A 23696-nucleotide genomic window follows, 5' to 3' on the forward strand; every position below is an offset into this window, starting at 1 on the left:
CTAAACAGATTTTATAAATTAGATGAACTCTTGGCGTTGCAATAGACGAGGAAGAAAATGTGTTCATGAGATTATTTAAGAATTTCTTGATAGGAAAAGAAAAAGAGTTATTTAAATTAATCAATGAAGCTCAAACTCTCTTGTTTTTCATCCTCATGCTACTATAATCTTAATCATCTATGCAATAATTAATATTAATTAATTAATTATTTTTTATATTTGATTAAAATGAATAGAGTATGATCATTCAGCCAGTGCAACCACAGCAAAGAATCCAACTCCGGATCTTTAATTAATGAAAAAATTCAAAACAAGTGTCTCATTATCAGTTCTATTTGGGGCTGGTAGGTGCTATTTGAAAAAGCTATAAAAAACAAGAAAGTGTCAAATAAAAATAGTGAATAGAATAAAGATATAAAAACTCAAAAAAATTAAAAAAGAAAAAAGACAGAGAGAACGTTAGATAGCTAACTTATAGAGCTGTAACAAGTTTTAGAAACTAACATTAGTTTATATTCATAATAATGAATTTTAACTTTTATTTACTAACCTAATATCTTTGAATTAAATGACATACTATTTAAAATATCCTTAAATATCCATACTATTTATTAGTATAAAAGTATAAAAGTAATGTTTATTAGTATAAAATTAATATTATTTTTTTTAAATATTCATCTTTTAAAATATCCTTAAATGACATACTATTTATTAGTATAAAAGTAATATTAAATTTTTTTATTGAAAAAGTCTTATTTTTTATTAAGTTTTGTTTTTTAAAAAATTTCTTATTTTTCTTCTCTTTATTTTAAGTGGGTATGGTCTTTTTACTGTAAATTAGTTTAAAGTCTTTATTTCTATAAATATTTATAATAATGATTTTTTTAGTTTTTGTGTTAATTTTACTTTACCTTTTTTCATTTTTATTATAAGTAAAAAAAATATGTATCAATGTTGTGGTGATAGGAATTGATAGGAATGGTGAATAGGAGAAGCTTACAATAGTAATGTGTGATTAAGGGTGCCTCCCAAGTATCTAAGTATTCTTTTGACAACATTCCAATGTTCCTGTAATGCTCTAACAATTGACCTAAACAATGAAGGATCAATAATAGGAACAAATCCCACTTTAGATAATTTTAAGCTAGATACCATAGGAGTAGGAATTCCCTTAGAAGAGTTCATATTAACTCTTGAAATGAAGTCTCTAATATACTTGGATTGAGAGAGCAGTAGAGATCCATTAGATATATGTTAGACCTCAATGCCTAAAAATTAATCAAGTATTCCAATTTATTTCAAGGAAAATTTAGTATTGAGTTTAGAGATCAATTATTGAATATGTGATATAGAGCTCCATGTGATAATTATATCATCAACATACACTAACATCATGACATGAAAGGAATCAGATTTAAGCATAAACAAGCTAGAATCAGATTTGGTGGTTGTATAACCATATTGTATTAATGTAGATATGAGTATCTCAAACCATTAGGTTGCTGCATATAAACTTTTTCCTCCAAGATGCCATTTAAAAAGGCATTGTTAACATCTATCTCTTGAATGGACCAGTTGTTTGTTACAGCAATAGTGAGTACAATATGCACAATAATAAGTTTAATTATTGGTGAAAAGGTCTCACTAAAGTTAGCACCTACCCTTCCATGAAAACCATTTGCCACAAGACTTGTTATGTACTTGCTAACAGAACCGTTAGGGTTTTCTTTGACCTGAAACACCTATTTGCACCCAATTGGGTCACGATGAGGAGGAGGTGAAAATAATGTCCAAGTGTTGTTTTTAAGCAAAGCATCAGACTCATGTTTCATAACAGCTACCCATTGGGAACACTTTAGGGATTCCTTGACAGTAGTAGGTTCATAATGTGTTAGGAGAAGGGTAGGTTGAAGGTGGGGTGGGACAATACCAGAGTTGGCTCTAGTGGTCATATAATGAGTGTTTTGAGGATGGATAATGGGTGGAGGTACACACGGGATGGGTATAGGGATAATGACAAAAGTAGATTAATTTTGAATAGTTTGATTAAAGTTAGGTGAGTTTTAAGGTGAAAGAGAAAATATGTGTTGAGAGAGATTTTAGGTTTGTATATGAGGGTTGGGACTATTTTGAGAAGGTAATAGATAAGGTATATGAGGAGAGTTAAGATTGGCTGAGGGAGAGACATGAATATTGGTGATAGGACTATCTGTGAGAGGTTGATGAGGAAGATGTAATGGTACTTTAGGGCTAGATGTGGAAGAGCCATTAGGTTTTGAGGCGTGTGATGCATGAGCACTAGTTTGGAATAGGTCGGTACAAGGAAATCTATACTCATTAAACCATACATCCTTGGATAGATAGATACGACCACTAGAACTGAGACAATTATACCCCTTATAGGAGTCAGAATAGCCACGAAAGACACATTCTTGGGACCTATATGCTAATTTAGTGGTATGGTAGGGTCTTAGGAAAGGGAAACAGGAAACACCAAATATTTCTAGTGCTTTATAATCAGGGTGTTGTTGAGTAGGACATAAAAAGGTGATAAATCATTCAAAACAGGGGTACAAAGACGATTGATAAGGAAGGCAACAGTAATAAAGGCATGGTTCCAAAATTTAATAGTAATGTTGGCTTGTAATAGAAGAGTAAGACTAGTTTCTACAAGGTGTCTATGCTTCCTTTCAACAATGCAATTTTGATAGTGAGTATTGGGACAAGTGAACATATGCAATATACCTAGGTCAGTGAGATATTTGGTGAATGGAAGAAACTAACCACCGCCATCACTTTTGACAGATTTTATCGTGCAATTAAGTTGAAATTCAACCATATATTAGAACTTAACAAATATAGCAAATGTCTAATATTTAAGCTTTCAGGGAATAACCTAGACAAATCTAGAATAGGCATCAACACATGTCAGAAAATATTTAAAACCACTAGAGGATTTAACTGGAGTTGAGCCCCATAAATCACACACAACTAATTCAAAGGGTTTTTGATAAATTATTGTAGATCTAGGAGCAGCAAGACGACGACTTTTGCCCAAAAAACAAGCTAAATAGAGTCCAACAATGGGTTTAGCATAAACATGAATACTACAAACCTTAAGAGCCTCTCTAAGGGCGTCATGATGAGGATGAACTAAACAAGCATGCCACAGATGATAAGTATTGTATGTAATAGAATGTTCTATCAATAATACGAAAACGGTCAGATTGTGTATAGAATCCCCTATTTCTCTATTGTTGATGTTCGATGTATAACATGAATGATATAATCACTATAATTCCACGACAAATTAACAAAACCTATATACCTAATCCCTTGGTGTATAACTCACTAATCTATACTCTGAGTTTTTTATCCCTAGTCCATCAGCGTAAGCATGATTGGGCAATGAAATAGAATGTTAATTCCTAAGCCACTACTCGAGGTCTCCTATCCTTATTCAAATCGGCTTAAGCATATCAATTTCCCTAGGTCCAACACATAGACTAATTATCAGTATTTCCTATGTGCCCAAATTCAGATTAAAAGAGTATGTGAAATAAAAAGCATTAAGAACAAGGTTCAATTGAATAGAATTATAATTCAAATTATTCATCTAATAACAAATCAAACATGTGTCCTAACAGTATTAAAATAGGTTCATCAAACACAACTTAACCTAAAGAGAATTAGTTACTCATAGTGCAAATTATAATACCAAATGCAAGTAAGAAGGTTGCATGAGAAATCCCTTGAATAATTGGCCTCCAATGGTTTCAAACGCTCTCAAAATATGCCTTATGGTGCTGTAAACCCTTCCTTCACGTGTAAAAATTCAAAACCCTTCAAAAAAGTACCAAACTTCCCCGCTTAAAGTCTTCAGAATGGACCAGAAATGCGTCAGAAAAAGCCCAAAAAAAGTACCATCGTGCGCGTTATAACTTGTATCGTATACACGTCGTTGGCTTTTCTTTTCTATCATGCACATGATGTTGCACGTGATTATTCCAGTAGTTGCACGCTTTTGCTCCTTTTTTCATCTGATTTTCACTAAGTCGTTATTTTTTCATGCTTAGTCATTTTTGTATCTTTCTTTGGCCTTTATTCTCATTTTTTCTCCTCTTTAACATGTGTTGATCCGCTTCTTCAACCGAAAACATGCAATGACAGAGTGTCATCACAACGTCAAACTTGAATCGTTGCATGTCCTTAAGTAACTTTCCTGTATTGCTAGATCCAAACAGAAAACAAGATGCACAATAATAATTGAACATCGCCGTATAAAATTTTCTTTACCTGGCCAGCGTTCCAACTTCCATCCGACAAATTCAGAAAACATCCTCAATCTTTGACAAGTACTCAACTTATATCTCATCTTATCTTGAATTACTCAATTGATAGGGTAGTCTCTCAATCAAAATGAAAACTAGTTCATACTGAGTTTGATCATGTTCTAATATAATTCGTCAAAGAAATAAAAACACACACATTAGAGGCATTTTTCGGTTCTATCTTGGCTTACGTTCGGGTAGGATATTTTTGGGAAAGTAGGTTTAAATCTTTGGAGTTAAGTGCCTAGTTCTCCTTCTTTTATAATACCATTTTTCTCCTTATTTTTGGTACTAGAGATATTGTTATTATGGTCCTCAAGATGCATTTTGAATTCTTTTTATCTCTTTTTTTCTCAAATTTTTTGAATTTTTGATAATTTTTCTCTAGTACCCCAAACCCAAACTTTAATCTTTGCTTACTTCCAAGAGCAACCCCAAAATTATTATTTTTTATACCACTTAAAAACTTAAACATTTCTACCTAACTCCAAAGAGAGGGTGGAAAGATAAAATCTTTCAAGTCATATAGATAAGAAATAATGTTAAGTCACCGAAAGAATTCTCATAATTCTCATAACAAGATCCCAAAGATCTTGATAACAAAACATAACATTTATCTGCTTGCACAAATTCTCATCATTGTTGTTCTTGAGAATTGAAAGATTTGCTGGAAAATGCCCGTTTGGATTATTCATTGTTATGGTGATTTTCTTCCCACAAATCGTTTAAACCGGAGCTCTTGATACCAGATGTTTGAAATCCACCACAATCTATGGAGAATTTCAATCAATTTTGATGAACAAGATTGTTATCATCCATATAATAACAATGAAAAGAGAAGAACAATGGAGAAAGAAAATAAAGAACGATGAAAGAGAAGAAGAATACTCTACAGAGTTTCTCTCTACCCACAAACTATGGAAAACTTCTTATTCACTTTGCAACTGCAAAATATTATGAATTCAATATTATGACTTCTCTATTGCAAGAATAAGGATTACTCCCTATATTTATAGATTTATGTTAACTTGCACCGCAAGCCAAAGCCCAAAATTATAAAAGTCCAAAATAGTTAACACTACTAAAATTGGCCTAAGTCAAAATCATGTGTGTAGCAACATGCTTCGACACTTCCACACACTAACACAACTCAACATACTTAGGTGATTCGACACTTCCTTGTTTATGTCGAGCAGTCTGCTTTGACATAAGGAATTACAATATATATATATATATATATATATATATATATATATATATATATATATATATATATATATATATATATATATATATATATATATATATATATATATATATATATATATATATATATAATATATTAAATCTGAAGCAACAAAACATATCACGACACATCATATGCCACATACTCAATGTTTATTTATTTTGAAATAAATTTTGAATTATAAAAGAGAGCACTAGCCAACATGCATATAACTCTTTCCAAAATTGTTCGATTAAACCTTTCATCCAAACCATTTTGTTGGGGAGTACCTGCAGTAGTCTTGTGCCTTGCAATATCAGAGGATGCATAATAATTGTCGAACGCCTCATTGTAAAATTCAAGGCCACTATCGGTTCTCAACCTTTTGACCTTTTTGCCAGTCTGATTTTCGACCAGAGTCTTCCAACTTTTGAAGTTCTCAAAAGTTTCATCCTTAGTCTTCTAGATGAATACCCATACTTTATGGAATAATCATCAACTATGGATATAAAATACCTTGCTCCTGAATGTGATGGACACCTTGCAGGCCCCTAAAGATCAACATGGATGTAATCAAGGGATCCATGTATTCTTTTTTTTTGCCTTTATTGAACTTCACTCTACAAGATTTTCCAAGTACACAGGGTTCACAAACCTTCATCTTTTCGACTTTGTCTCCACCAAGTAGATTTTGCTTTCCCAATTCGACCAGACCCATTTCACTAACATGACCCAATCTCATGTGCCAAATTTATGTTTTTGACAAAGGTTTCATGGATACAACATCTACAGAACCACTGACAAATTTGGCCTCAAGGGTATACAAGTCTTGTTTCTTCACGCCTCTTAAGAGTTCCTTCGGTCCTTCATAACTTTTAGAATAATTTTATCTTCTTGGAGAACATATCCTTTCTTGTTGAATTCACCAAGAGAAATCAAATTTCTCTTCAAATCAAGTACATACCTAACTTCAGTTAACAATCTTATTGACTCATCATGGAGCTTGAATTTCACATATCCAACACCTACAATCTTGCAAGATTTATTGTTTCCAAGCAATAAAGATCCACCATCTTGATCACATAGTTCCTCAAACAAGTCATTGTTTGGAGTCATGTGCCATGTGCAACTTGAATCCATAATCCACTATTTACTTGAGTCGCCGCTTGAAACCACAAGAACATCAAATTAGTCGAAATCATCTTGAACAATATTGTTATGTTACCATTATCCCTACCTCTGTGATCTTTCAGGCGTTCAGGGCACACTTTTCCTGTATGACCATCCTTCTTATAGTGATAATATCAAATACCATATGCATCACCACTATAAGACTTCTGCTGACTTTTACCCTTCTTCTTGTCGAACTTTCCATCTCTCTTTGTGAATTTCGCCTTAACCGACACACCTTCACCGGTTGAAGATGGCTTGTATCCCTTTCGTTCGTTCAAATCCTTAAAATACAAGGTTGGTTGAACTTCTTCAAAGGTCAGAGACTCTCTTCCATACAAGAGATTTTCTTTGAAGTGAGCATGTGATTTGGGCAAAGCACATAACAACAATACTGCTTGATCTTCATCATCGATCTTGACATCGATATTTTCAAGATCAAGAATCAGCTTGTTGAACATATCCAACTGCTCAGCCATAACTTTGTCTTCACTCATCTTGAATGAATACAGAGCTTGCTTCAGGTAGAGGCGATTGACCAACGATTTGGTCATGTACAAACTTTCGAGTTTCATCCATAACCCCGACGTCGTTGTCTCTTTCGAAACCCGTCGAAGAACCCTATCACCAAGACTCAATAAGATGGTGTTGTGGGATTTCTCTACCATAGTCATTTTTCTTAGTCCGTTAACGCGTCATCCATAGCTTTGGCTCCCTCAACGCTTCTAAACAGTTCTGCTGAACCAGTAGGGCTTTCATCTTCAAGTGCTACATACCAAAATCATTCACTCTGGTGAGCTTTTCAATCTCATGCTCTGTTGACAACATCTTCTCCATGCTCACCACACCATTTCATTGTGAGAACGATACCGGAATAGCAAAGTATAATCAATTTCTTGATCGGCAAGAAACTCACAAGGGTAGAAAAAAGGGAAGCAAGAAGAACACAATAAGTTGGTTATAAACTGATATTCTTTACTTTCTCTTTGAAAGAAGATTATAAGTATTACAAAATAGCAAATAACCTCTCTCACCCTAATTAGGATTTTCATTATGTAATGATGAGAGACTATTATGCTATTTATAAGAAAACTAACGCATTAAACTAATGGACTTTTATACACAGGCCCATTACACAAACTAACTTAGAGAACAATCTAATTTAAACAATCATGCATAACAAACATGCCCAATTCGACATGCTAACAATCCTAGCATACTTCGACTACAACATGTGAAAAGACTTCAACGACATACTAATGATCTTGTCAGAGTGTTGAACCAAGAAGCTACCCTTCGACCATACTAGAGTTTGATCTAATAAATAACAATTATTTGATAATTTTAAAATATACTATTTACTTAAATCTTATATCACACTATTTATTTATTTTGAAATAAATTTTTAAATTATAAAAAGAGAAAAAAGAAACTTTGATATATTTTTTAATATAACGTCTGTAAAATAATCTTAGATAATTTTTATTTTAAAAACTTAAATGGTATAATATTTTTATCATACTACTTAAAACAAATTATACTACCATAAAAAACAATTTATTGGTTTTAACGTTTGATTTTGAAATCACAATGAAAAAAAACTTAATATCATATGATACTTTTAGAATTTTCTTGCATATAGATGAGATGTCTGAGATTCAACTCATGACAATGGTTTATCCTTATTTTAAGAAATATTTTGAAGGAAATAAATTCAATATCAATTTTGAATAAAATAATCTAACAACCCAACAATTACTCCAAATTGTATATTCGTTTGATAAAAGTTGAAATCATAGCAAAGATAAAGTTGAAACTAATATTTATAGTGACAAATTAGTTTTGCACAAATTTCAAAGATTTGTCACTATTTATTGATATTGAAATATGATAAAGTATGCAATATTTTTCAATTATATTGATATAATTCACTATTACATTTTACAAAAAATTTATCTCAATAACCCATTTTTTCAAATTAATATCCAAATTAACCCACTTTTCTACCTATTTCACAAAATAACTCATTTTCGAATAAAAAATATTTTAATATAAAGGAGACATCAATTCAATTGACGCTTGCATTAAAAAGAGACGTCAATCCAATTGACGACAATGTACAAACATATAGGAGAAAGTATATTCTCTCTCCTACGTGTTTGTACACTATCGTCAATTGAAACGTCTACTTGTATGTGTTATACACCGACGTCAATTGGATTGACACTTCATTTGTTTTAATGTTTGAAAGTGAATTACTTTCGAAAATAGATTGGAAAATGAATTATTTTGAATATTTATTTGAAAAAATTGATTATTTAGATAAAATTTACATTTTTATACTACGACGAATAAATAAACTAAAAATAAAGAATAATATTATTTATTTCTAATATAAATAACATTTTCATGTTATTGATTACAAACATATAATTTTATTTTTATTTGAAGTAAAATGATGATTTTTCTTTCTGCGGTTTATATTATAACTTATAATAAATTATTATAATTATATATTTTTTTTAAATATTAAATTTATTTAAATTAAATATAAATAAAATAAAAATTAATTTATAACAGTATATAGCATTGATTTTAATCTAATAATACATTAAAATTAAAGACTCAAATAATAATTGGACACCGAGGCAATTTTGATGCACTTGAAGTCCCTCCCATCTTAGCTAATTTACTCAGTTGGCTTTACTAGGTTACCATAACTTATTCCAATTAAATATGTAAAATATGTCTTCCATATTCCAGAATAATATAACATTAGTACTCCTCATCTTCCAAAGATAATTTTTCCATAATAAAGCTATGTAAATGATACTAATACTGTATAGAACCATAGACATGCTACTCACAAATTTAGATTAAACAATTTATTCGTAGTAATAATATTCAATTGCTCACATAAATTTGAATGAAACAATTTGTTCATAGTAATAATATTAAATTGCTCACAACCAATTACTAATTATAAATTTCAAAATCAATTTTATAGGATAATCTAATCCATCACTCATCAATTTTTTTAAATAACCATTAATTTAAATTTAAATTTTTAAATAATCTATTTTTCAAAAAAATAACAAAATAACGACATTTCTTAATTGATGCATAAGTTGAACTGACGCATCCAATTAAGTTAGAGAGAATGCGCCATTAGCCTTGGCGCATGCATGCAAAACCAACGCATGTAAGCGCCACATGCATGTGCGCATGTGTGTATGCGCCACATGCATTGGCGCATGCGTACACACCTGCATTGACACATGTTTGTGTGTGTGTGGAGCCTAGTGCTTTGGTGCATGCATGATTTGCTTATTCTATAAATACCACTCTCGCATCTCCATATTTGTTTTCTTTAATCATGTTTGAATACATTCACAAAAGAAATGTCGATTCGACTTCTATAAAGATTCGACTTTGGAATATAAATTCGTTTGAACGTCTTAATCGAACGTTGAACCGTTGGTTAGATGGAGAAATTATAGATGGTGAAAGGATTAGAAGAATTCAATGGTTTGAGTTAACGTTCAACCAAAATGGAGAAGTGCGTGAATGGGTGGATATTAAGACTGCCAGAGACGTTCACATTATGCATAATATGTTCAAAATTGTTTTGATGGTTGTAATCGCTTAGTTATAGTAATAGTATTTTAATTATTGTAGTTGTTTGTGTTGTTGTTTATGTGTTGCTTGTGTGTTGTATTTGTTTGTGATGGTATTTTCTCACAAAATTATCATATGAAATAAATTTTGTTTTTAATATAAAGCAAAAAAGGTACATGTAAAATTATCTTGTTGTGCCTAATCCAACACTGGGACAATTAGTACGATTGTGACCTGGCTGGCGACATGAACTACATAATCGAACCATTTTGTTCGCCGTATCCATTTCGGTTCGAATACGGGTGCTGTTTGAGCGGCCCTTTTTCTTTCTTCGCATAACTTCATTGTGCCAGAGAATGTCCCCTTGATATTCAGGCTAGTAATCCTCTTTTGCAACAACTGAAAAACTAATTTTGTAAACATTGGATGGACTTATGACTTTGTAAATGTCAGATAGTAAGTAGAATGGATCCCTTCGAACCTTTGAACATCCCGCAATGACATGGGAGCAGGGCATACGAAAGGCTTGGAACTTTTCGTAGTCGCACCAACCTCTATCTAGTTCCACTCTGTATTGTCCCATTGGCATGCTTTCTTTGTGATCCATGGACTAAGCAACACTGTGTCAACCTTTAGTACGGTCAAATATTATGACCACGCGTGTATTAGCTTTGGCAGCTTCGTGCCTAATGAATTTCATTGAAGCATCACTGAACAACTGCCCAAATTGCAACGCTGAACTAAATTTGGAACGTCTGGTCTCAAACAACGCCCCTAGTATGAAAAAGTAATGTTGTTTAAGATATTGTTTAAGATACCTCAAACAATATTATGTAAGTATAACATTGACCGAAGAATCTACCGAGTATGAAAAAATAATTAAAGCTCGGTGTTATATTATGATTTTATTCTGTAATTTTTTATTTCCCGAAAGTACTGATAATACGGTAAATATTATGTATTTACCGTTGTTACGAAACATAAATAAGATAAGCACATATAGTTGGGGTTCATCTGTTTTGGCCCATTTATATAGTTCGATGTGTAAAAATTCCAAAAAAAAATATTTGTACGTTTTATTCATGCGCATATTTGCTACAAGCATGGGGTTGATCAAGAATGTCGTCACTCACCCCGGTAAACGAGAAACCATTCATATTCCCGTTTGCAACAAAGTAAGTTTAAAACTTTACCATCTAATTATTAGATTTTATATTACAACTAACTGTAAATAATATTTTTCAAATGTTTTTGATCTAGGTGGTCATTTAGAGGGATGAACTACAACAGGTGTCTGAAATACACTATACTAGTCTATCGCAATCTATTGGACCACATTGGACCAGACGATGTAATACTCCTACACAACTCTATTTTGATTTTAAAATAATTATTAAATTATTTATCATCTAATTATGTTGTATTCTTGTACAGTTTATCTGGAGGACATATATGGGTCTTGATCATCAGGTTAACCATGATGATGTTGCAGTTTGGACAGCAAAAACATCAATTATCCAGTTCACTACTGTGGAGATGCACCAGAGTGACTGGGTAAAATTGCAGTTCGACATGCAACAACAAATTCCAAAACCTCAGACGTGTTTGGGAGATTGGCATCAAAAAAGAGTCGATGTCCAATGGAATTATTTCGACTGGAGAGACTTCACAAAAGAGATGTGTCTTCATTGGAGGAATCGACGATAACACATCTTAAATGAACCAGTCATACAGGGTGCTAGAACAACTCAACAGTATATGGCATGGTTTAGATTGGTTACAACGCCATAATTTGTGTCTGAGCCAATGTATTTGATTGATCTACGTCAACTAGCTTCGTCATCATACGTCCAACAACAAGTCCCTGTCCAAGAACAATGTCAAACCACTCAAACCCAACGACCAACCTCATACCATCACCCTACCATATACACCCAACAACCAAACACTCAACCTCGCAACCCATTCATGCCACACACTCAATCTCAAATCCAAGAATCAAACCTTATCCACCAACAACCATACACAGCCACCACAACAGTCTATTACCTAGATGATTCATACAACTAATGTCATCGTAGCCCGCCATCAATGACCACCCAAATATTTCATCGCAACAACACTCAACCATTGTTTGACTATAGTACACCCTATGAACCATTGATTCGTTTCCAAATCGATTCAATGTCTCAATTCGGGCAACCATATCGTCCGCATTTCACCCAACCACAACGACTCGACTACGGGAACATGTGCACCAAACTCAATTACGAAAGCGCAGTTGGCGAGAATCCCCCCCCCCCCCCAGCTATTGGGAACAAATGATGACACATCTATCAAATACCGCTGGACCTTCCACCAGACCATCACACCAGCCACCATTGGATCATGTCAGCACTCAAAGACCACAAACAACTCAGGAAAATCGTGGGAGACCTCGAAGACAGACTAACGCGCTTGGATGTGGAACAATGGGACGTTTCAATCGAGCGGGTCATTGAATTTCTTATTAATTCCGTGTAATTTTTGATTATATTATATATATATATATATATATATATAGATATATATATATATATATATATATATATATATATATATATATATATATATATATATATATATATATATATATATATATATATATATATATATATATATATATATATAATTTTTATTTTCAGTGTTTTTTATTTATTTTTAAAATTAACATTTAAATTTTTAAAAAAAATTATAGGTGCATGCGCCACATGCATTGGCGCATACACTATGTAGTGTATGCATGAGTTAATACATTTGGCACCAAGGCATACATGCACCAAAAGGCATGGCGTCTAGGTTGTCGATCATTGGGAGCATGCGCCAAGAGACATGGCACCTCCTCTCTAACTTAATTGGATGCGTCAGTTCAACTGGCGTATCAATTAAAAAAATTAATTTTTTTTTGTTTAAAATAAATTATTTAAGGATTTAAATTGAAATGAATGATTATTTTTAAAAAAAAATCTCATTCATCTCTATTTATTCTTGTGAGTCCAATTAGACCCCAAGCTCCATTGTTTAAATATGGCAATATTATAATTATAATTATTTTAATCTTTATGTAAATTTATCTAAATCAAAAATATAAAATATTTGACTCTTTAACTTAATTTCATTAGTAACAGTCACATTAGATCAACTATTTTCAATTTAATAAAGAAAAATTTAAACACCGTTGATTTTTAACAACTTAATATTAAACTTTTTTTTCAACTTAATATTAAACATCTTAAAATATTACACAATCAACAAAATATAGAAATAAAAAATGACAAATAATGAATTATCTCTCTTAAAGTTATTTAAAATTTTCAGATTAAAAATGTTATGTATCCCTTTTATGTTCCAATCAAATATTTTCCTTTTAAACAAAATGTAACTCATTATTTATACCTATTTCGTATCATTCTTTTTCTTTTAAAAAAATTAAATTATTTTACTATATATATTGTAATGTATTAAAGTCAAAGCTCAAATAATAACACATCAGCAACACATTTATAGTTCAAAATAAAATAATTATATATTTAGTACGAAATAAATAAAATTTAATATAACATACACATTTAAATACAATCACAAAATAATTGATTGCCATTTAATCACTTGCTTTATGCACTATCATAAAAATTAATTAATTAATTTCTTATATGAAAGATAATTCTCATTAAGCATAAAAATTCATATAAATCTCTTAATTACTGATATGTTCTAGAAATATTATTCTCTTACATAATCCTACATTTTATTTGTCATAAAATTATATTTAATTCATAATTCTATTAATATAATATAAATGAGGAAGGCTATTTTAACACCAGTTTTTCTACTCCATATTTGACACCGTAGCTCCATAATTCATTTTGAATGAGACACGTTTTTCCAAAGCATATAAAAAATAATAAAATACAATAAAAAGTATATTGTACTGTATATAAATACGGTGTAAGTGTCATTTTAAGTGTCATTGTAATATTACTCAATATAAATTTACCCATTTTACCAAATTATAAAAATATTATGCTTTCTAGCAATTTATCTATAAAAATTCTTAAACTATTTCTATAATTTTAATATTAAATATGTTATGGTAATTTCTTTAAAAATATATTATATACTTGATTCCCTAAAAAAAGAGTACTATATATAATATTCTAACATTTTGTTAAAAACAATCATAAAAATATATAATATATTTTATATTAGACTCTTTAATAAAAAAAATATATTATATTCATGATATTATATCTTTTGTTAATATTACTAAGTTATATATACTAAATGACTTGCCGGGTAACGCGGGCGTTTACATGTGAAATTATTTATGGTCTGCGTACTTGTAAAAGCCAAAAGCAAGAAAATTACATGAACAAGTAAAAACGAGTATATTTCAACCCATCTTTATATTTTAATGAAAAACAGAACAAGTTCTACATTCATGCCCCAAAAGCATCATCACAAAAGTATATTATCATAAAACAAAATGAAAGAATAAAAATCTGTAGTAAGCTATTCACGCGTGCATAATACACACTCAAGAGATAAAATTGTATCATGCTATATATATAGTGCCACAATTAAAACACAGACATTTGTTGTTCATTCTCTAAAATAGATCCAGTGAAATCTTCAGCTTGTTTTGTTTCCATCTAGGGAGTTTATAGAAGGAAGACTTTGGCATTCCGAACTTTTCGTGGAACTCTTCTTGAGATAAATATGCCTACAGTTTCATCACAATAGTGTAGATAACAACAGTTAAGCTTGAGTGAAATGTGAGAAAACTGAATGCTAGATTTCTTTAGTTCAGGAAGTACCTCTCGTTTGGTTAAATCGATGCCAGTCACTGGATTCGGAGAAACCACTCTAAGGCGCTCGTATGGGTGTATCGACAAACTCTCACGGTTAATATTTCTGTCCTTCTCGGTGAAACTTGCAGTCTCATTTGAGGAGCTGAGTTCTGTTGATGGAGGATCAGACAGTGGCGTTGTTGTTTGTTCTGCAGGAAAAATTTGGTAAAGAAAAATAACAAAAAGATTAAAGGATAAGTATTTGATGTATTTCTCTAAACTTTTCCAAACAATCTGACAAGTGCTTATGTCAGATGATAAGCTCGAATAAATTAATCCAAACGGCCCTAAATTTTGTATCGTAAGTTGATAAAAAGGATTATTGTTACCAGCTCTGTTATTGGCAGGAGATCCTTCAAAGAGCTTCTTGGAAACTGGAGTAGGGCTTGAAGAAAGCCGATTGCCTGATTGCCTATAGTCTGAGCCTGCACTCCTAGGTAGAGGTGAACTACTTCTTCGACGGCCACTGGGAAGGTTAGAACTGCTTTTATGACCATTAGGTGTAGAGTCCCTGGAGTTTCCTTTCAGAATTGCAAGCTTTCTCTCAAATGAATTACCAAGAATCTGCAACAATACCGTTTAATTTAACATAGTTAATAAGATGGATGACAACTACCTTGAATGCTTCTTAAATTCGAGCATCTTAGTATGTTGATAAGTGATCTCTGTAGCACCAACACCTCTAAAAAAGGCGTGTTTCTGTCCGTATCAGTGTCGGTTACCGACACCGACACTTGTGATTACCTTCAACTTATTCATTTTTTCAAATTATTACCGGTATTGATGTGTCAGTGTAGGTTTCATGTTCGTGTCTGGGTCTGTGTCCATGCTTCATAGCCAGTGATCCCATGAAAAATGGCATTTGATCACTGATTGGTATTGATAACTTCCAAGGGAGAAGACTTACATTTGCTTTCGAGTGATCCCATAAAAAGAATCGAGTGAAAAACGGAGGCTCATAACCTTCCATTACAACATATATAGGGACTTCCAAGGATAGGCTTTCAACAAGGACATCCAATTCCAAAAATTTCTGCTCATGACAACTTTTCATGATAAGTAAAACATATTGCAGCAAAGAGTGAATCCATACTACATTGATAATGGAGACATAACTAACAAACTTGATAAATAAAGGTGGAAAGCAGACAACTTACCAAACCAAGGTTGAGAGCTTCTTGTTTCGATTTGACGACTGAATGTAAACCAACCCAAATATAAATCTCTCTTTGGCAATCAAGCAATAAAACATCTTCAGTAATTAAGTCATCCTGTGTATAATTGTATACCTCTTTCATCTGAAACATTACATGAAGGCCGCATTGAATAACCGCATCCAATTAATAGGAGGTACATGAAAATCTTGAATATCTAGACATAATATACCTTGAAGTCTCCTGAGTTAAAATTCCAATAAATTTGCGTGAGAAACAGAACCATCAATTAGACATGTTTTCCCTGTCAATTCACGCACGATAAATTCTAAACCAAGCGAGATCTAGATTATTTTCTCAAAAGGTTCATTTTGTTACCTTTGGTTATTTTTAAAGCAAACAAATGTGGATCATCTATGAATCCTTGAATCTCTTTCTCTCTTGGATATTCTGCCTTTCCGCCAAGAACATCCCAAAAAATATCAGGTTCATTCCCTTCCCTCACAGATACAGGTAGCTGTGCCGGCTGCAATTCGCATCAACAAATGCCAAAACTTGTTATCAAATACTTCCTTTGAAGATATTGTCTAGATAAAAATTTATAGCAAGGTCTCATATTGCAATGACATACATTAAACAGTTCCACCATTCTGTCAAGAAGATTATGGTCTCTTGCTGAAGATAGGTTCCCAATCCAAGTATACATAGCAGCTTCGCTTCGGAGAATATAGCAATAGGAGGAATTCAGGGAACTTGAAACCTATAACAATTGTAAGACATGATAATCAATAGTCAACTAATACTTAGGAGTAAAACATAAAATTAATATTAAAATAATAGGAACTCTAACTTCTGTAACAGCTTATTTCAAGCCTGAATATAACTTTTCGAGTAATAAAAAAAAACAATTGATGCAAAAAAGAAATGAAAAGAATAATCGATAGAGATAACATATAATGAAGATACAAAAGGGATCAACCATGAATAAAAATGTAAGAGTCATTGAACCATACTTGATCGACTTGGATGGCCTGCATATTATCTGGACTTGTGCCTTGAACTCGAAACAAGGCTACCAAGTTTTCATTGGGAGTTTCATCCACTATACCTTTTTCTTCTATAAATTTCTTATATCCGGAACTGTTACCCCCCTTAACACAAAAAAGAAAAATTTAAGAATTGGTGCAAGTTTCTGTTTTTGTAATATTATTACATACAAACCTTATTATGAGATCATAGTGACTACATACCTTGAATACGATTAACCTCTTGAGTATTGAGAAAAACTGAGCTGGTTCTTTGCCCTCATGAATTTGAGCCTGAAAAGAGGTGTAATGTAATGCAGATTTAATAAATAGGCAGAGTAAAGTAAGGGAAAAAATTCGTTTATACAATGTGCTTAAGATGCATACTGCTTAATTTCGAATCTAGCACTAATTTACAAGATCAAAATTCTACAAATATTATCCAAAAATTTGAAATGTTTCATTTTAACATAGTTAGAACATAACTAACCATGACTGGATTAGTTCTGGACGAATCAACCATAGTATTGACGTGGGAAATAGCAGCTGTTTTATCCTCCTGTGAAACAAAACCATAGAAAAAGGGGAACCTTGTATTAAAAGTTATTAAGAGCAACATCAACTAAGCCTAATCCAACTAGATGAGATTGAGGTTATCAAGAAAGGTTACAAATGGGAACTACTGTGTACATCACGAACGAAAAAATTAGAATTTTAGACAGTTTTTAGTTATAAATTTTTATTTCTGAATTTTTCTATATATTTTAAAACCTAATATTATTTCATTGGCAACTATTTCACCAAACTTAATATATATTTTAAAATCTAATTTTATAGAAATAGATTAATCTGATTATGATGGATACATCCATTTCTATGAGTTATAGGTAAAACATCTACCGTTACACATCTGCAACCAAGCCAAGCATAAAACAGAGTCTCGTCCCTTCCGTTTCCTGGAAATGTATACTGTACTATATAGCAATCTCCACTGTAAAGTCTCGTGTGTTCGGTCACTGGAAGAAGGGACAATTCATCACCATCCACTCGCCAAACCTGAAATTGCAGTAGCCAGTTAACAGTTAGCACATGCAAAGGTAAATATGATCATAAGATGATAAGGAACATCCAGATTTTGATCAAGAAGTTACTTTTATCGTGCCACCGTAATCTATAGATGGCTCATCATCCTTTTCATCTGGAAGCTCTTTCACATCATAACCCTGATGCTTGAATATGGCTGAGGCAGAAAAAATAAATATGAAGAAATGAACTATGGATGACACATTGATTGCACATTTCTTAAACACAGTTAAATTGTGAATGGTACTAAACCTGCCACTTTTTCTCGTCCTTCTTCGTAAAGCCTAGGTTCTACTGTTTTAGGCCAATTAGTAAAGTGTGACCGAAAGACAGTACTTTCCAATCCCTCTGATAAAAATGTCAAATGAGTCTTGCTCGATCTTCCTTCATTTCTGACAAAATCCTAGAAAAATGGAAATGGTAGTGAGAATAGGTAAATCCCTTAATACAATGCTTGGCAACATGCATTATAGTAACCGGCATTTCATACAGTTATATTTGCTAAGACCTAAGTGGACTTCACTGTCAATTAATAAAAAAAAATTTGATCCAATGCATATAGAATTAAAGACTTTTAAGGAAGTATAAATAATGGAACTGCAGACCGAGAAACAAGAAACACTTACCTCAGCAGCTTTGATCGATGTTCTTCTTTCGGTCAATAAGGTCTGCCTACCCATCCAGACAAAAATTTCATTATCGCAGTCTAACATATAACACTTGTCTGACTCCAGCATTTCTTTGCTGAGTGCATTGCTTCCAATTGGACAAATTTTTCCCTGTAGATTTATCCTGTATGGAATTGACGATAACCGATCCTTAATTGAGAGGAATAAAAGTATTTATCAAAGTAAGAGAAATAAAGTTGATGCATTCATGAATGTATTGTACAAACATATGTATGAACCTCACCAATATTGCTTTGCAGATGGAGGCACGGATTCCTGACTAGCAGGTGGTTCTCGAGGAATTGGAGCATAACCACCAAATAAACTCCAGAACTCTCCCACATCAGAATCACCAACAAATTTTCCATCCTCTACAATAATTGTATATTTATGACTTGCAATATATTTCCCTCAGAAAACAAATATAAACACTAACAAAGGAAGGGGGAAAAAAGTAGCATATATTCCAACCTATTGTGGCCACCTCACATTTTCCACCATGCTTGTTCTCCGTGATATATTGAACAACCTCCAAACCTTTGGCTCTTTCTTGAATGGTAGAGTTGCAACCACTAAATAGGAAGATTTTTAATGCAGTGTCAAGTATGAATACATCTTCGTGATTCAACGATGACCTCTGAAAAGGAACCTAAAAAAAAAAGCAAAATAAACAAGTTAATAATGAAACATTCAGATAACATGTGGAGACACAATAATTTGTACTATCAAACAACAGAAGTTAATAGTCAAACTTCTAAAAGGCAACTCACCTCTCTCACATGGACAACATAGTCTCCCTTACATGAGTACAGACTGACTTGGTATTCACCATTCAAATTCCCTTGCTTTGAAGTAAACACTCCTTCGATGGGTATTAAACAAGGCTTGAAGTATGATAGAAACTTCTGTGACTCTTGGCCTTGAATTTCCCTATATTGAACGCTGCAGGATCCTAAGGCCGCATCCAATTCAAGTGCCTTGTCTGACGCCAAGTTTGAATCCACCTGAAATACATAAATCCCGATGAAAAGTTACAGAAATAATAAAATCAACTGCAGTGAACAAGATGAGAATGAATGACATAATGGTTAATGCAAACCTTTTTTGTGTCATTTCCAAGCCAGTAATGAATGTCATAATGAGGAGGGCCATTTTTGGGGAAAACTGCCTGTTCCCACAAACATGTAAAATACTCTATATCAGTTACTATCTGCTTCATGCATTTAAGTCCTGAACTTTTTTTTAGGTTTAAGAGGATCATCAAGAAAATAAATAAGCATTGAGGAATATCATACATTCAGAACTATGTATGCACTTCCGGTATAGAATTTTCTATGGTCTGACTCTGACATTAGCACCAACTCCTGGTTTTCAATACACCAAACTTCCAATCCGCTGACAATATAAAGTTAAGTGTACAAAGCAGAAAACTTGAACTTAGAAATATGATATATTTTAAACTAAATTCATTGCTGATTCAGAACCAGAAATTTGAAAGAACTAGTAAATATCTAACTTTATTTAATTACTTTTATTTTTGTTTCCAATGGATGACGTTGAGCTAATGCAAGTTTACCACATGGCTTTTGGTAAAGTTGTCGTTAAAAATCAATTGTGAATGGTTATTCCTGCATCGACTTGAATGAAGGAAATGTTATATATATAAGAGACGTGGCCCGTATACCGGATGCCTTAAGATTTTGGATAATTATGTGGTGTCAAGATCTCTTAGGGGTTCTAGACGTTTAGGCTTAGTCCTTTGCTTCTCCCAATGCTCCCCCAGATTCCCCAATAAATCGTCACTTTTTACAATGAACAACTTGAGCCTAAGGACAACTATCACTTAGTTGTGCTAACAAAAACTGTAAGACAATTTCAAAAAAAAAATCATTGTAAGGATACGGATTCGCCCCTGCCGTTTGGAATGCGGGATCCAAGTCTTTATTGATGATAGGCATTGTCTTTATAGCTCTAATACTCCACCAATTCAAAAGCGACACTAGACTATTCTGCAATACAAGATTAACACATGCAGGTTAAAAAATAGTCCAGAACTTTTGATTTCGTAAATAAAACCAATTCACGCTAACATATCCTACTATCATGCAAATAATCTCAAACATTTAAGATTGCATTGAAAGAATAGTAATCAAATATATCATGTTATTATCCATATTTTTCAGAACTTGGAATTATTATATCACTACAACAATTGATGATTGTTTTTTGTTACAACAACATCAACAAATCATATTTTTCTTGTTACTATAGCATTATGCTGCTCGAGCAACTAGGATGGCCAACAATTAAGAAGTTTGATAAACAATCATCTTCACCTAGGCCTAAGAATTTACATAATTTGTTTCCTCATTCAGATTGATAACTTTAAATTTGAATTGCAATATTCTATAGATTCGAAATCATCATACATCAAATTTCAAACATCTACATCTATTGGGAAAGCGGAAAGACGAAACTTGGAAGAGGAAAAAGCAATTCTAGAGGTGTAAAATTTATTTTGGAATGATTTTGAGGTGTTTAGTTCTTCTAGAGTAGAATTGATTCTGTTATAATTGATTCTACTTGAAACTAAATTTTGTAACTTTTGAGTTTAAACGTGATTCTTACACTAAAATTACTTAAATTTGTTGTTCAAATCACTTTTACATAAATATATCCAAACATAATCACTTTACATCTAACTCAATTTTAACCTGAATCAACTTTACAAAATCAATTCACTTAGTATCAATTCTACTCACCGCAGAACCAAACACACACTCAATTAGCAGCAAGAAATTTGAACTGTTGACTCCGAAAAATTGCCTCAATTATCAGATTTTTTTTCTTTACCAATACATGAAATCCCAATCCAAAATCAACAAAAAAAAATCAAGCTGACTGAAATTATACTCAAACACAGTCAACAACCACGTATGAAAAATTTGAAAACTAACAAACTATGATCTGAAACTTAGAGCAAACTCGGAATCTGAAAACAATAAAATATGATCCTAACACACACATATACATATACATATACATATACATATGTATAACAAAGTTGACCAGATTGAAGATCATACCTTGATTCTTGAGAAGAATTCAAAAACTATGAAGTGAGAGTGATAGTGATGGTTGAACAAAGAGAGAAAGAACAAAAGTTGGATTTTCACATTCGCATTTGCCACATAGTGAAGCAATAATGTGGAATTTATATTAGAGGGTAAAATGTATTTTTTAGAAGAATAATGATAACAGTGTTTGGTAGAGAAAGTGATTTGAGAAAAAGCGGAAAAGAAAAGCACGTTTATCTTTACCGTCCAGCTTGTAATGGGTCCCACAAAAAATTGCTTTTTAGATTTTCACTTTCCGGGTTCAAATAATTGCTTATTGAAATGAAAGGCATGTTTCAACGTTCAACGGTTTCTGACATGGCTCATATAGTAGAAGTGTTTTTTCTAGAACCAAACTTTGACCAATTTTTTATAGCTAATGAAAATGTAATAAATAATTAAGATGCTTGTTAAAATTCAACCGAAGTAATAATGTTTTGAAATTTTTGTAATCAATTTTTTATAAGTTTTTTAAATATTTTATTTAACAATAATCTTTTTTTAAAATGTTATAAGGATATTTTTTATTATGACCGATTTAAAGATCAATTGTAATTTAATTAATAATAATTAGTTGATGAATATATGATTTTTTAAAGGTAAATTATTGGGGAAAAAAGATATATAAAACTTAATCAATCAAACAATCAACAAAAATAATAGAAGAATATTCATCGCATGTTTTAAAAAAAACTTTTCAAAAGCATAAATAAAAATTAAATCTCATCGGGATGAACACGAAAATTGTATTGATTAATCTATATAAACATGTATTTCTCTCTTAAAATATATGATATCTTGAATTTAAATAAACATATAATATATTCTTCTATTTAATTAAAAGACGTCAATGGATAATATTCACATTAAAAAATGCACAAATTGCAAATATTTAGTCAATTTTGTTATGGTCAGACCATGTTGACCCCGACCAATCACCCTGGGGGAATTGTAATCTTTCCAGAACCTTCCTAGCACACGAGGATTCTCCTCCCAGCTATCACCAATGATCTCAATTGCATTCACATCTGACGGTTCTCCGCGATTTACTCCTAACAAATGGCGAGTTTGTTATTTTTCTCTTTTTATATATATAAAGGGCGCTAAATTAAGGCAACAAGTTTCAAACATAATTTGAATTCATTCTTCTTCCTCACATATTGACTTATCGTTGTAGTGCTAAACTTTTAGGCCCCCCTTCTCCACCGCGTCGTAAGCTCATAACCACCATCACTTCCGATCCTCATTCCATTTCTGGTTCAAGTACATAACAGTGATGATGTTTGTGAGAATCAAATTTTGATTCCTACGATTTCTATGATTTCACGTTCGTTCTCTGATTCATTACTTTGTAAAATCCTCATGTCACTGAATCAAGAGAATTCAAAATCGAACACAAAGATATATCGCGTTCGGT

The 23696-nt window shown here is 32.1% G+C and overlaps 1 protein-coding gene across 2 annotated transcripts; it reads right to left on the reverse strand.

The window, feature by feature from the left end:
• Positions 1-14760: 14760 nt before the first annotated feature.
• On the reverse strand, positions 14761-22441 carry LOC127084587 (villin-1). Of its 2 annotated transcripts, none has more exons than XM_051025069.1 (22): positions 22250-22441; positions 21066-21172; positions 20459-20558; positions 20263-20331; positions 19934-20167; positions 19635-19812; positions 19408-19534; positions 19122-19287; positions 18748-18898; positions 18564-18652; positions 18313-18468; positions 17903-17971; positions 17638-17706; positions 17401-17538; positions 17019-17147; positions 16766-16913; positions 16620-16630; positions 16391-16531; positions 16141-16266; positions 15563-15797; positions 15201-15382; positions 14761-15106 (listed from the first exon to the last, which is right to left on the reverse strand). In XM_051025069.1, exons 2-22 carry the CDS (start codon positions 21119-21121, stop codon positions 14993-14995), a joined length of 2688 nt encoding a protein of 895 aa, XP_050881026.1. In that variant the 5' UTR covers positions 21122-21172; positions 22250-22441; the 3' UTR covers positions 14761-14992. The 2 variants fall into 2 exon arrangements, with proteins under 2 accessions (XP_050881026.1, XP_050881027.1); XM_051025070.1 differs by lacking the exon at positions 22250-22441 and adding an exon at positions 21926-22229.
• Positions 22442-23696: the final 1255 nt, after the last annotated feature.

Source organism: Lathyrus oleraceus, chromosome 5 (genome assembly GCF_024323335.1).
Source record: "Lathyrus oleraceus cultivar Zhongwan6 chromosome 5, CAAS_Psat_ZW6_1.0, whole genome shotgun sequence".
NCBI lineage: Eukaryota > Viridiplantae > Streptophyta > Magnoliopsida > Fabales > Fabaceae > Lathyrus > Lathyrus oleraceus.

Coding starts and splice junctions, on each gene's coding strand:
- LOC127084587 (XM_051025069.1), bottom strand. CDS start 21,121: ATGCCTATCATCAATAAAGACTTGGATCCCGCATTCCAAACGGCAGGG. Junction 19,813..19,933: donor ATGTTGTCCATGTGAGAGAG/GTGAGTTGCCTT, acceptor TTTTTTTTTTAG/GTTCCTTTTCAGAGGTCATC. Junction 19,288..19,407: donor CCATCTGCAAAGCAATATTG/GTGAGGTTCATA, acceptor AATTCCATACAG/GATAAATCTACAGGGAAAAA.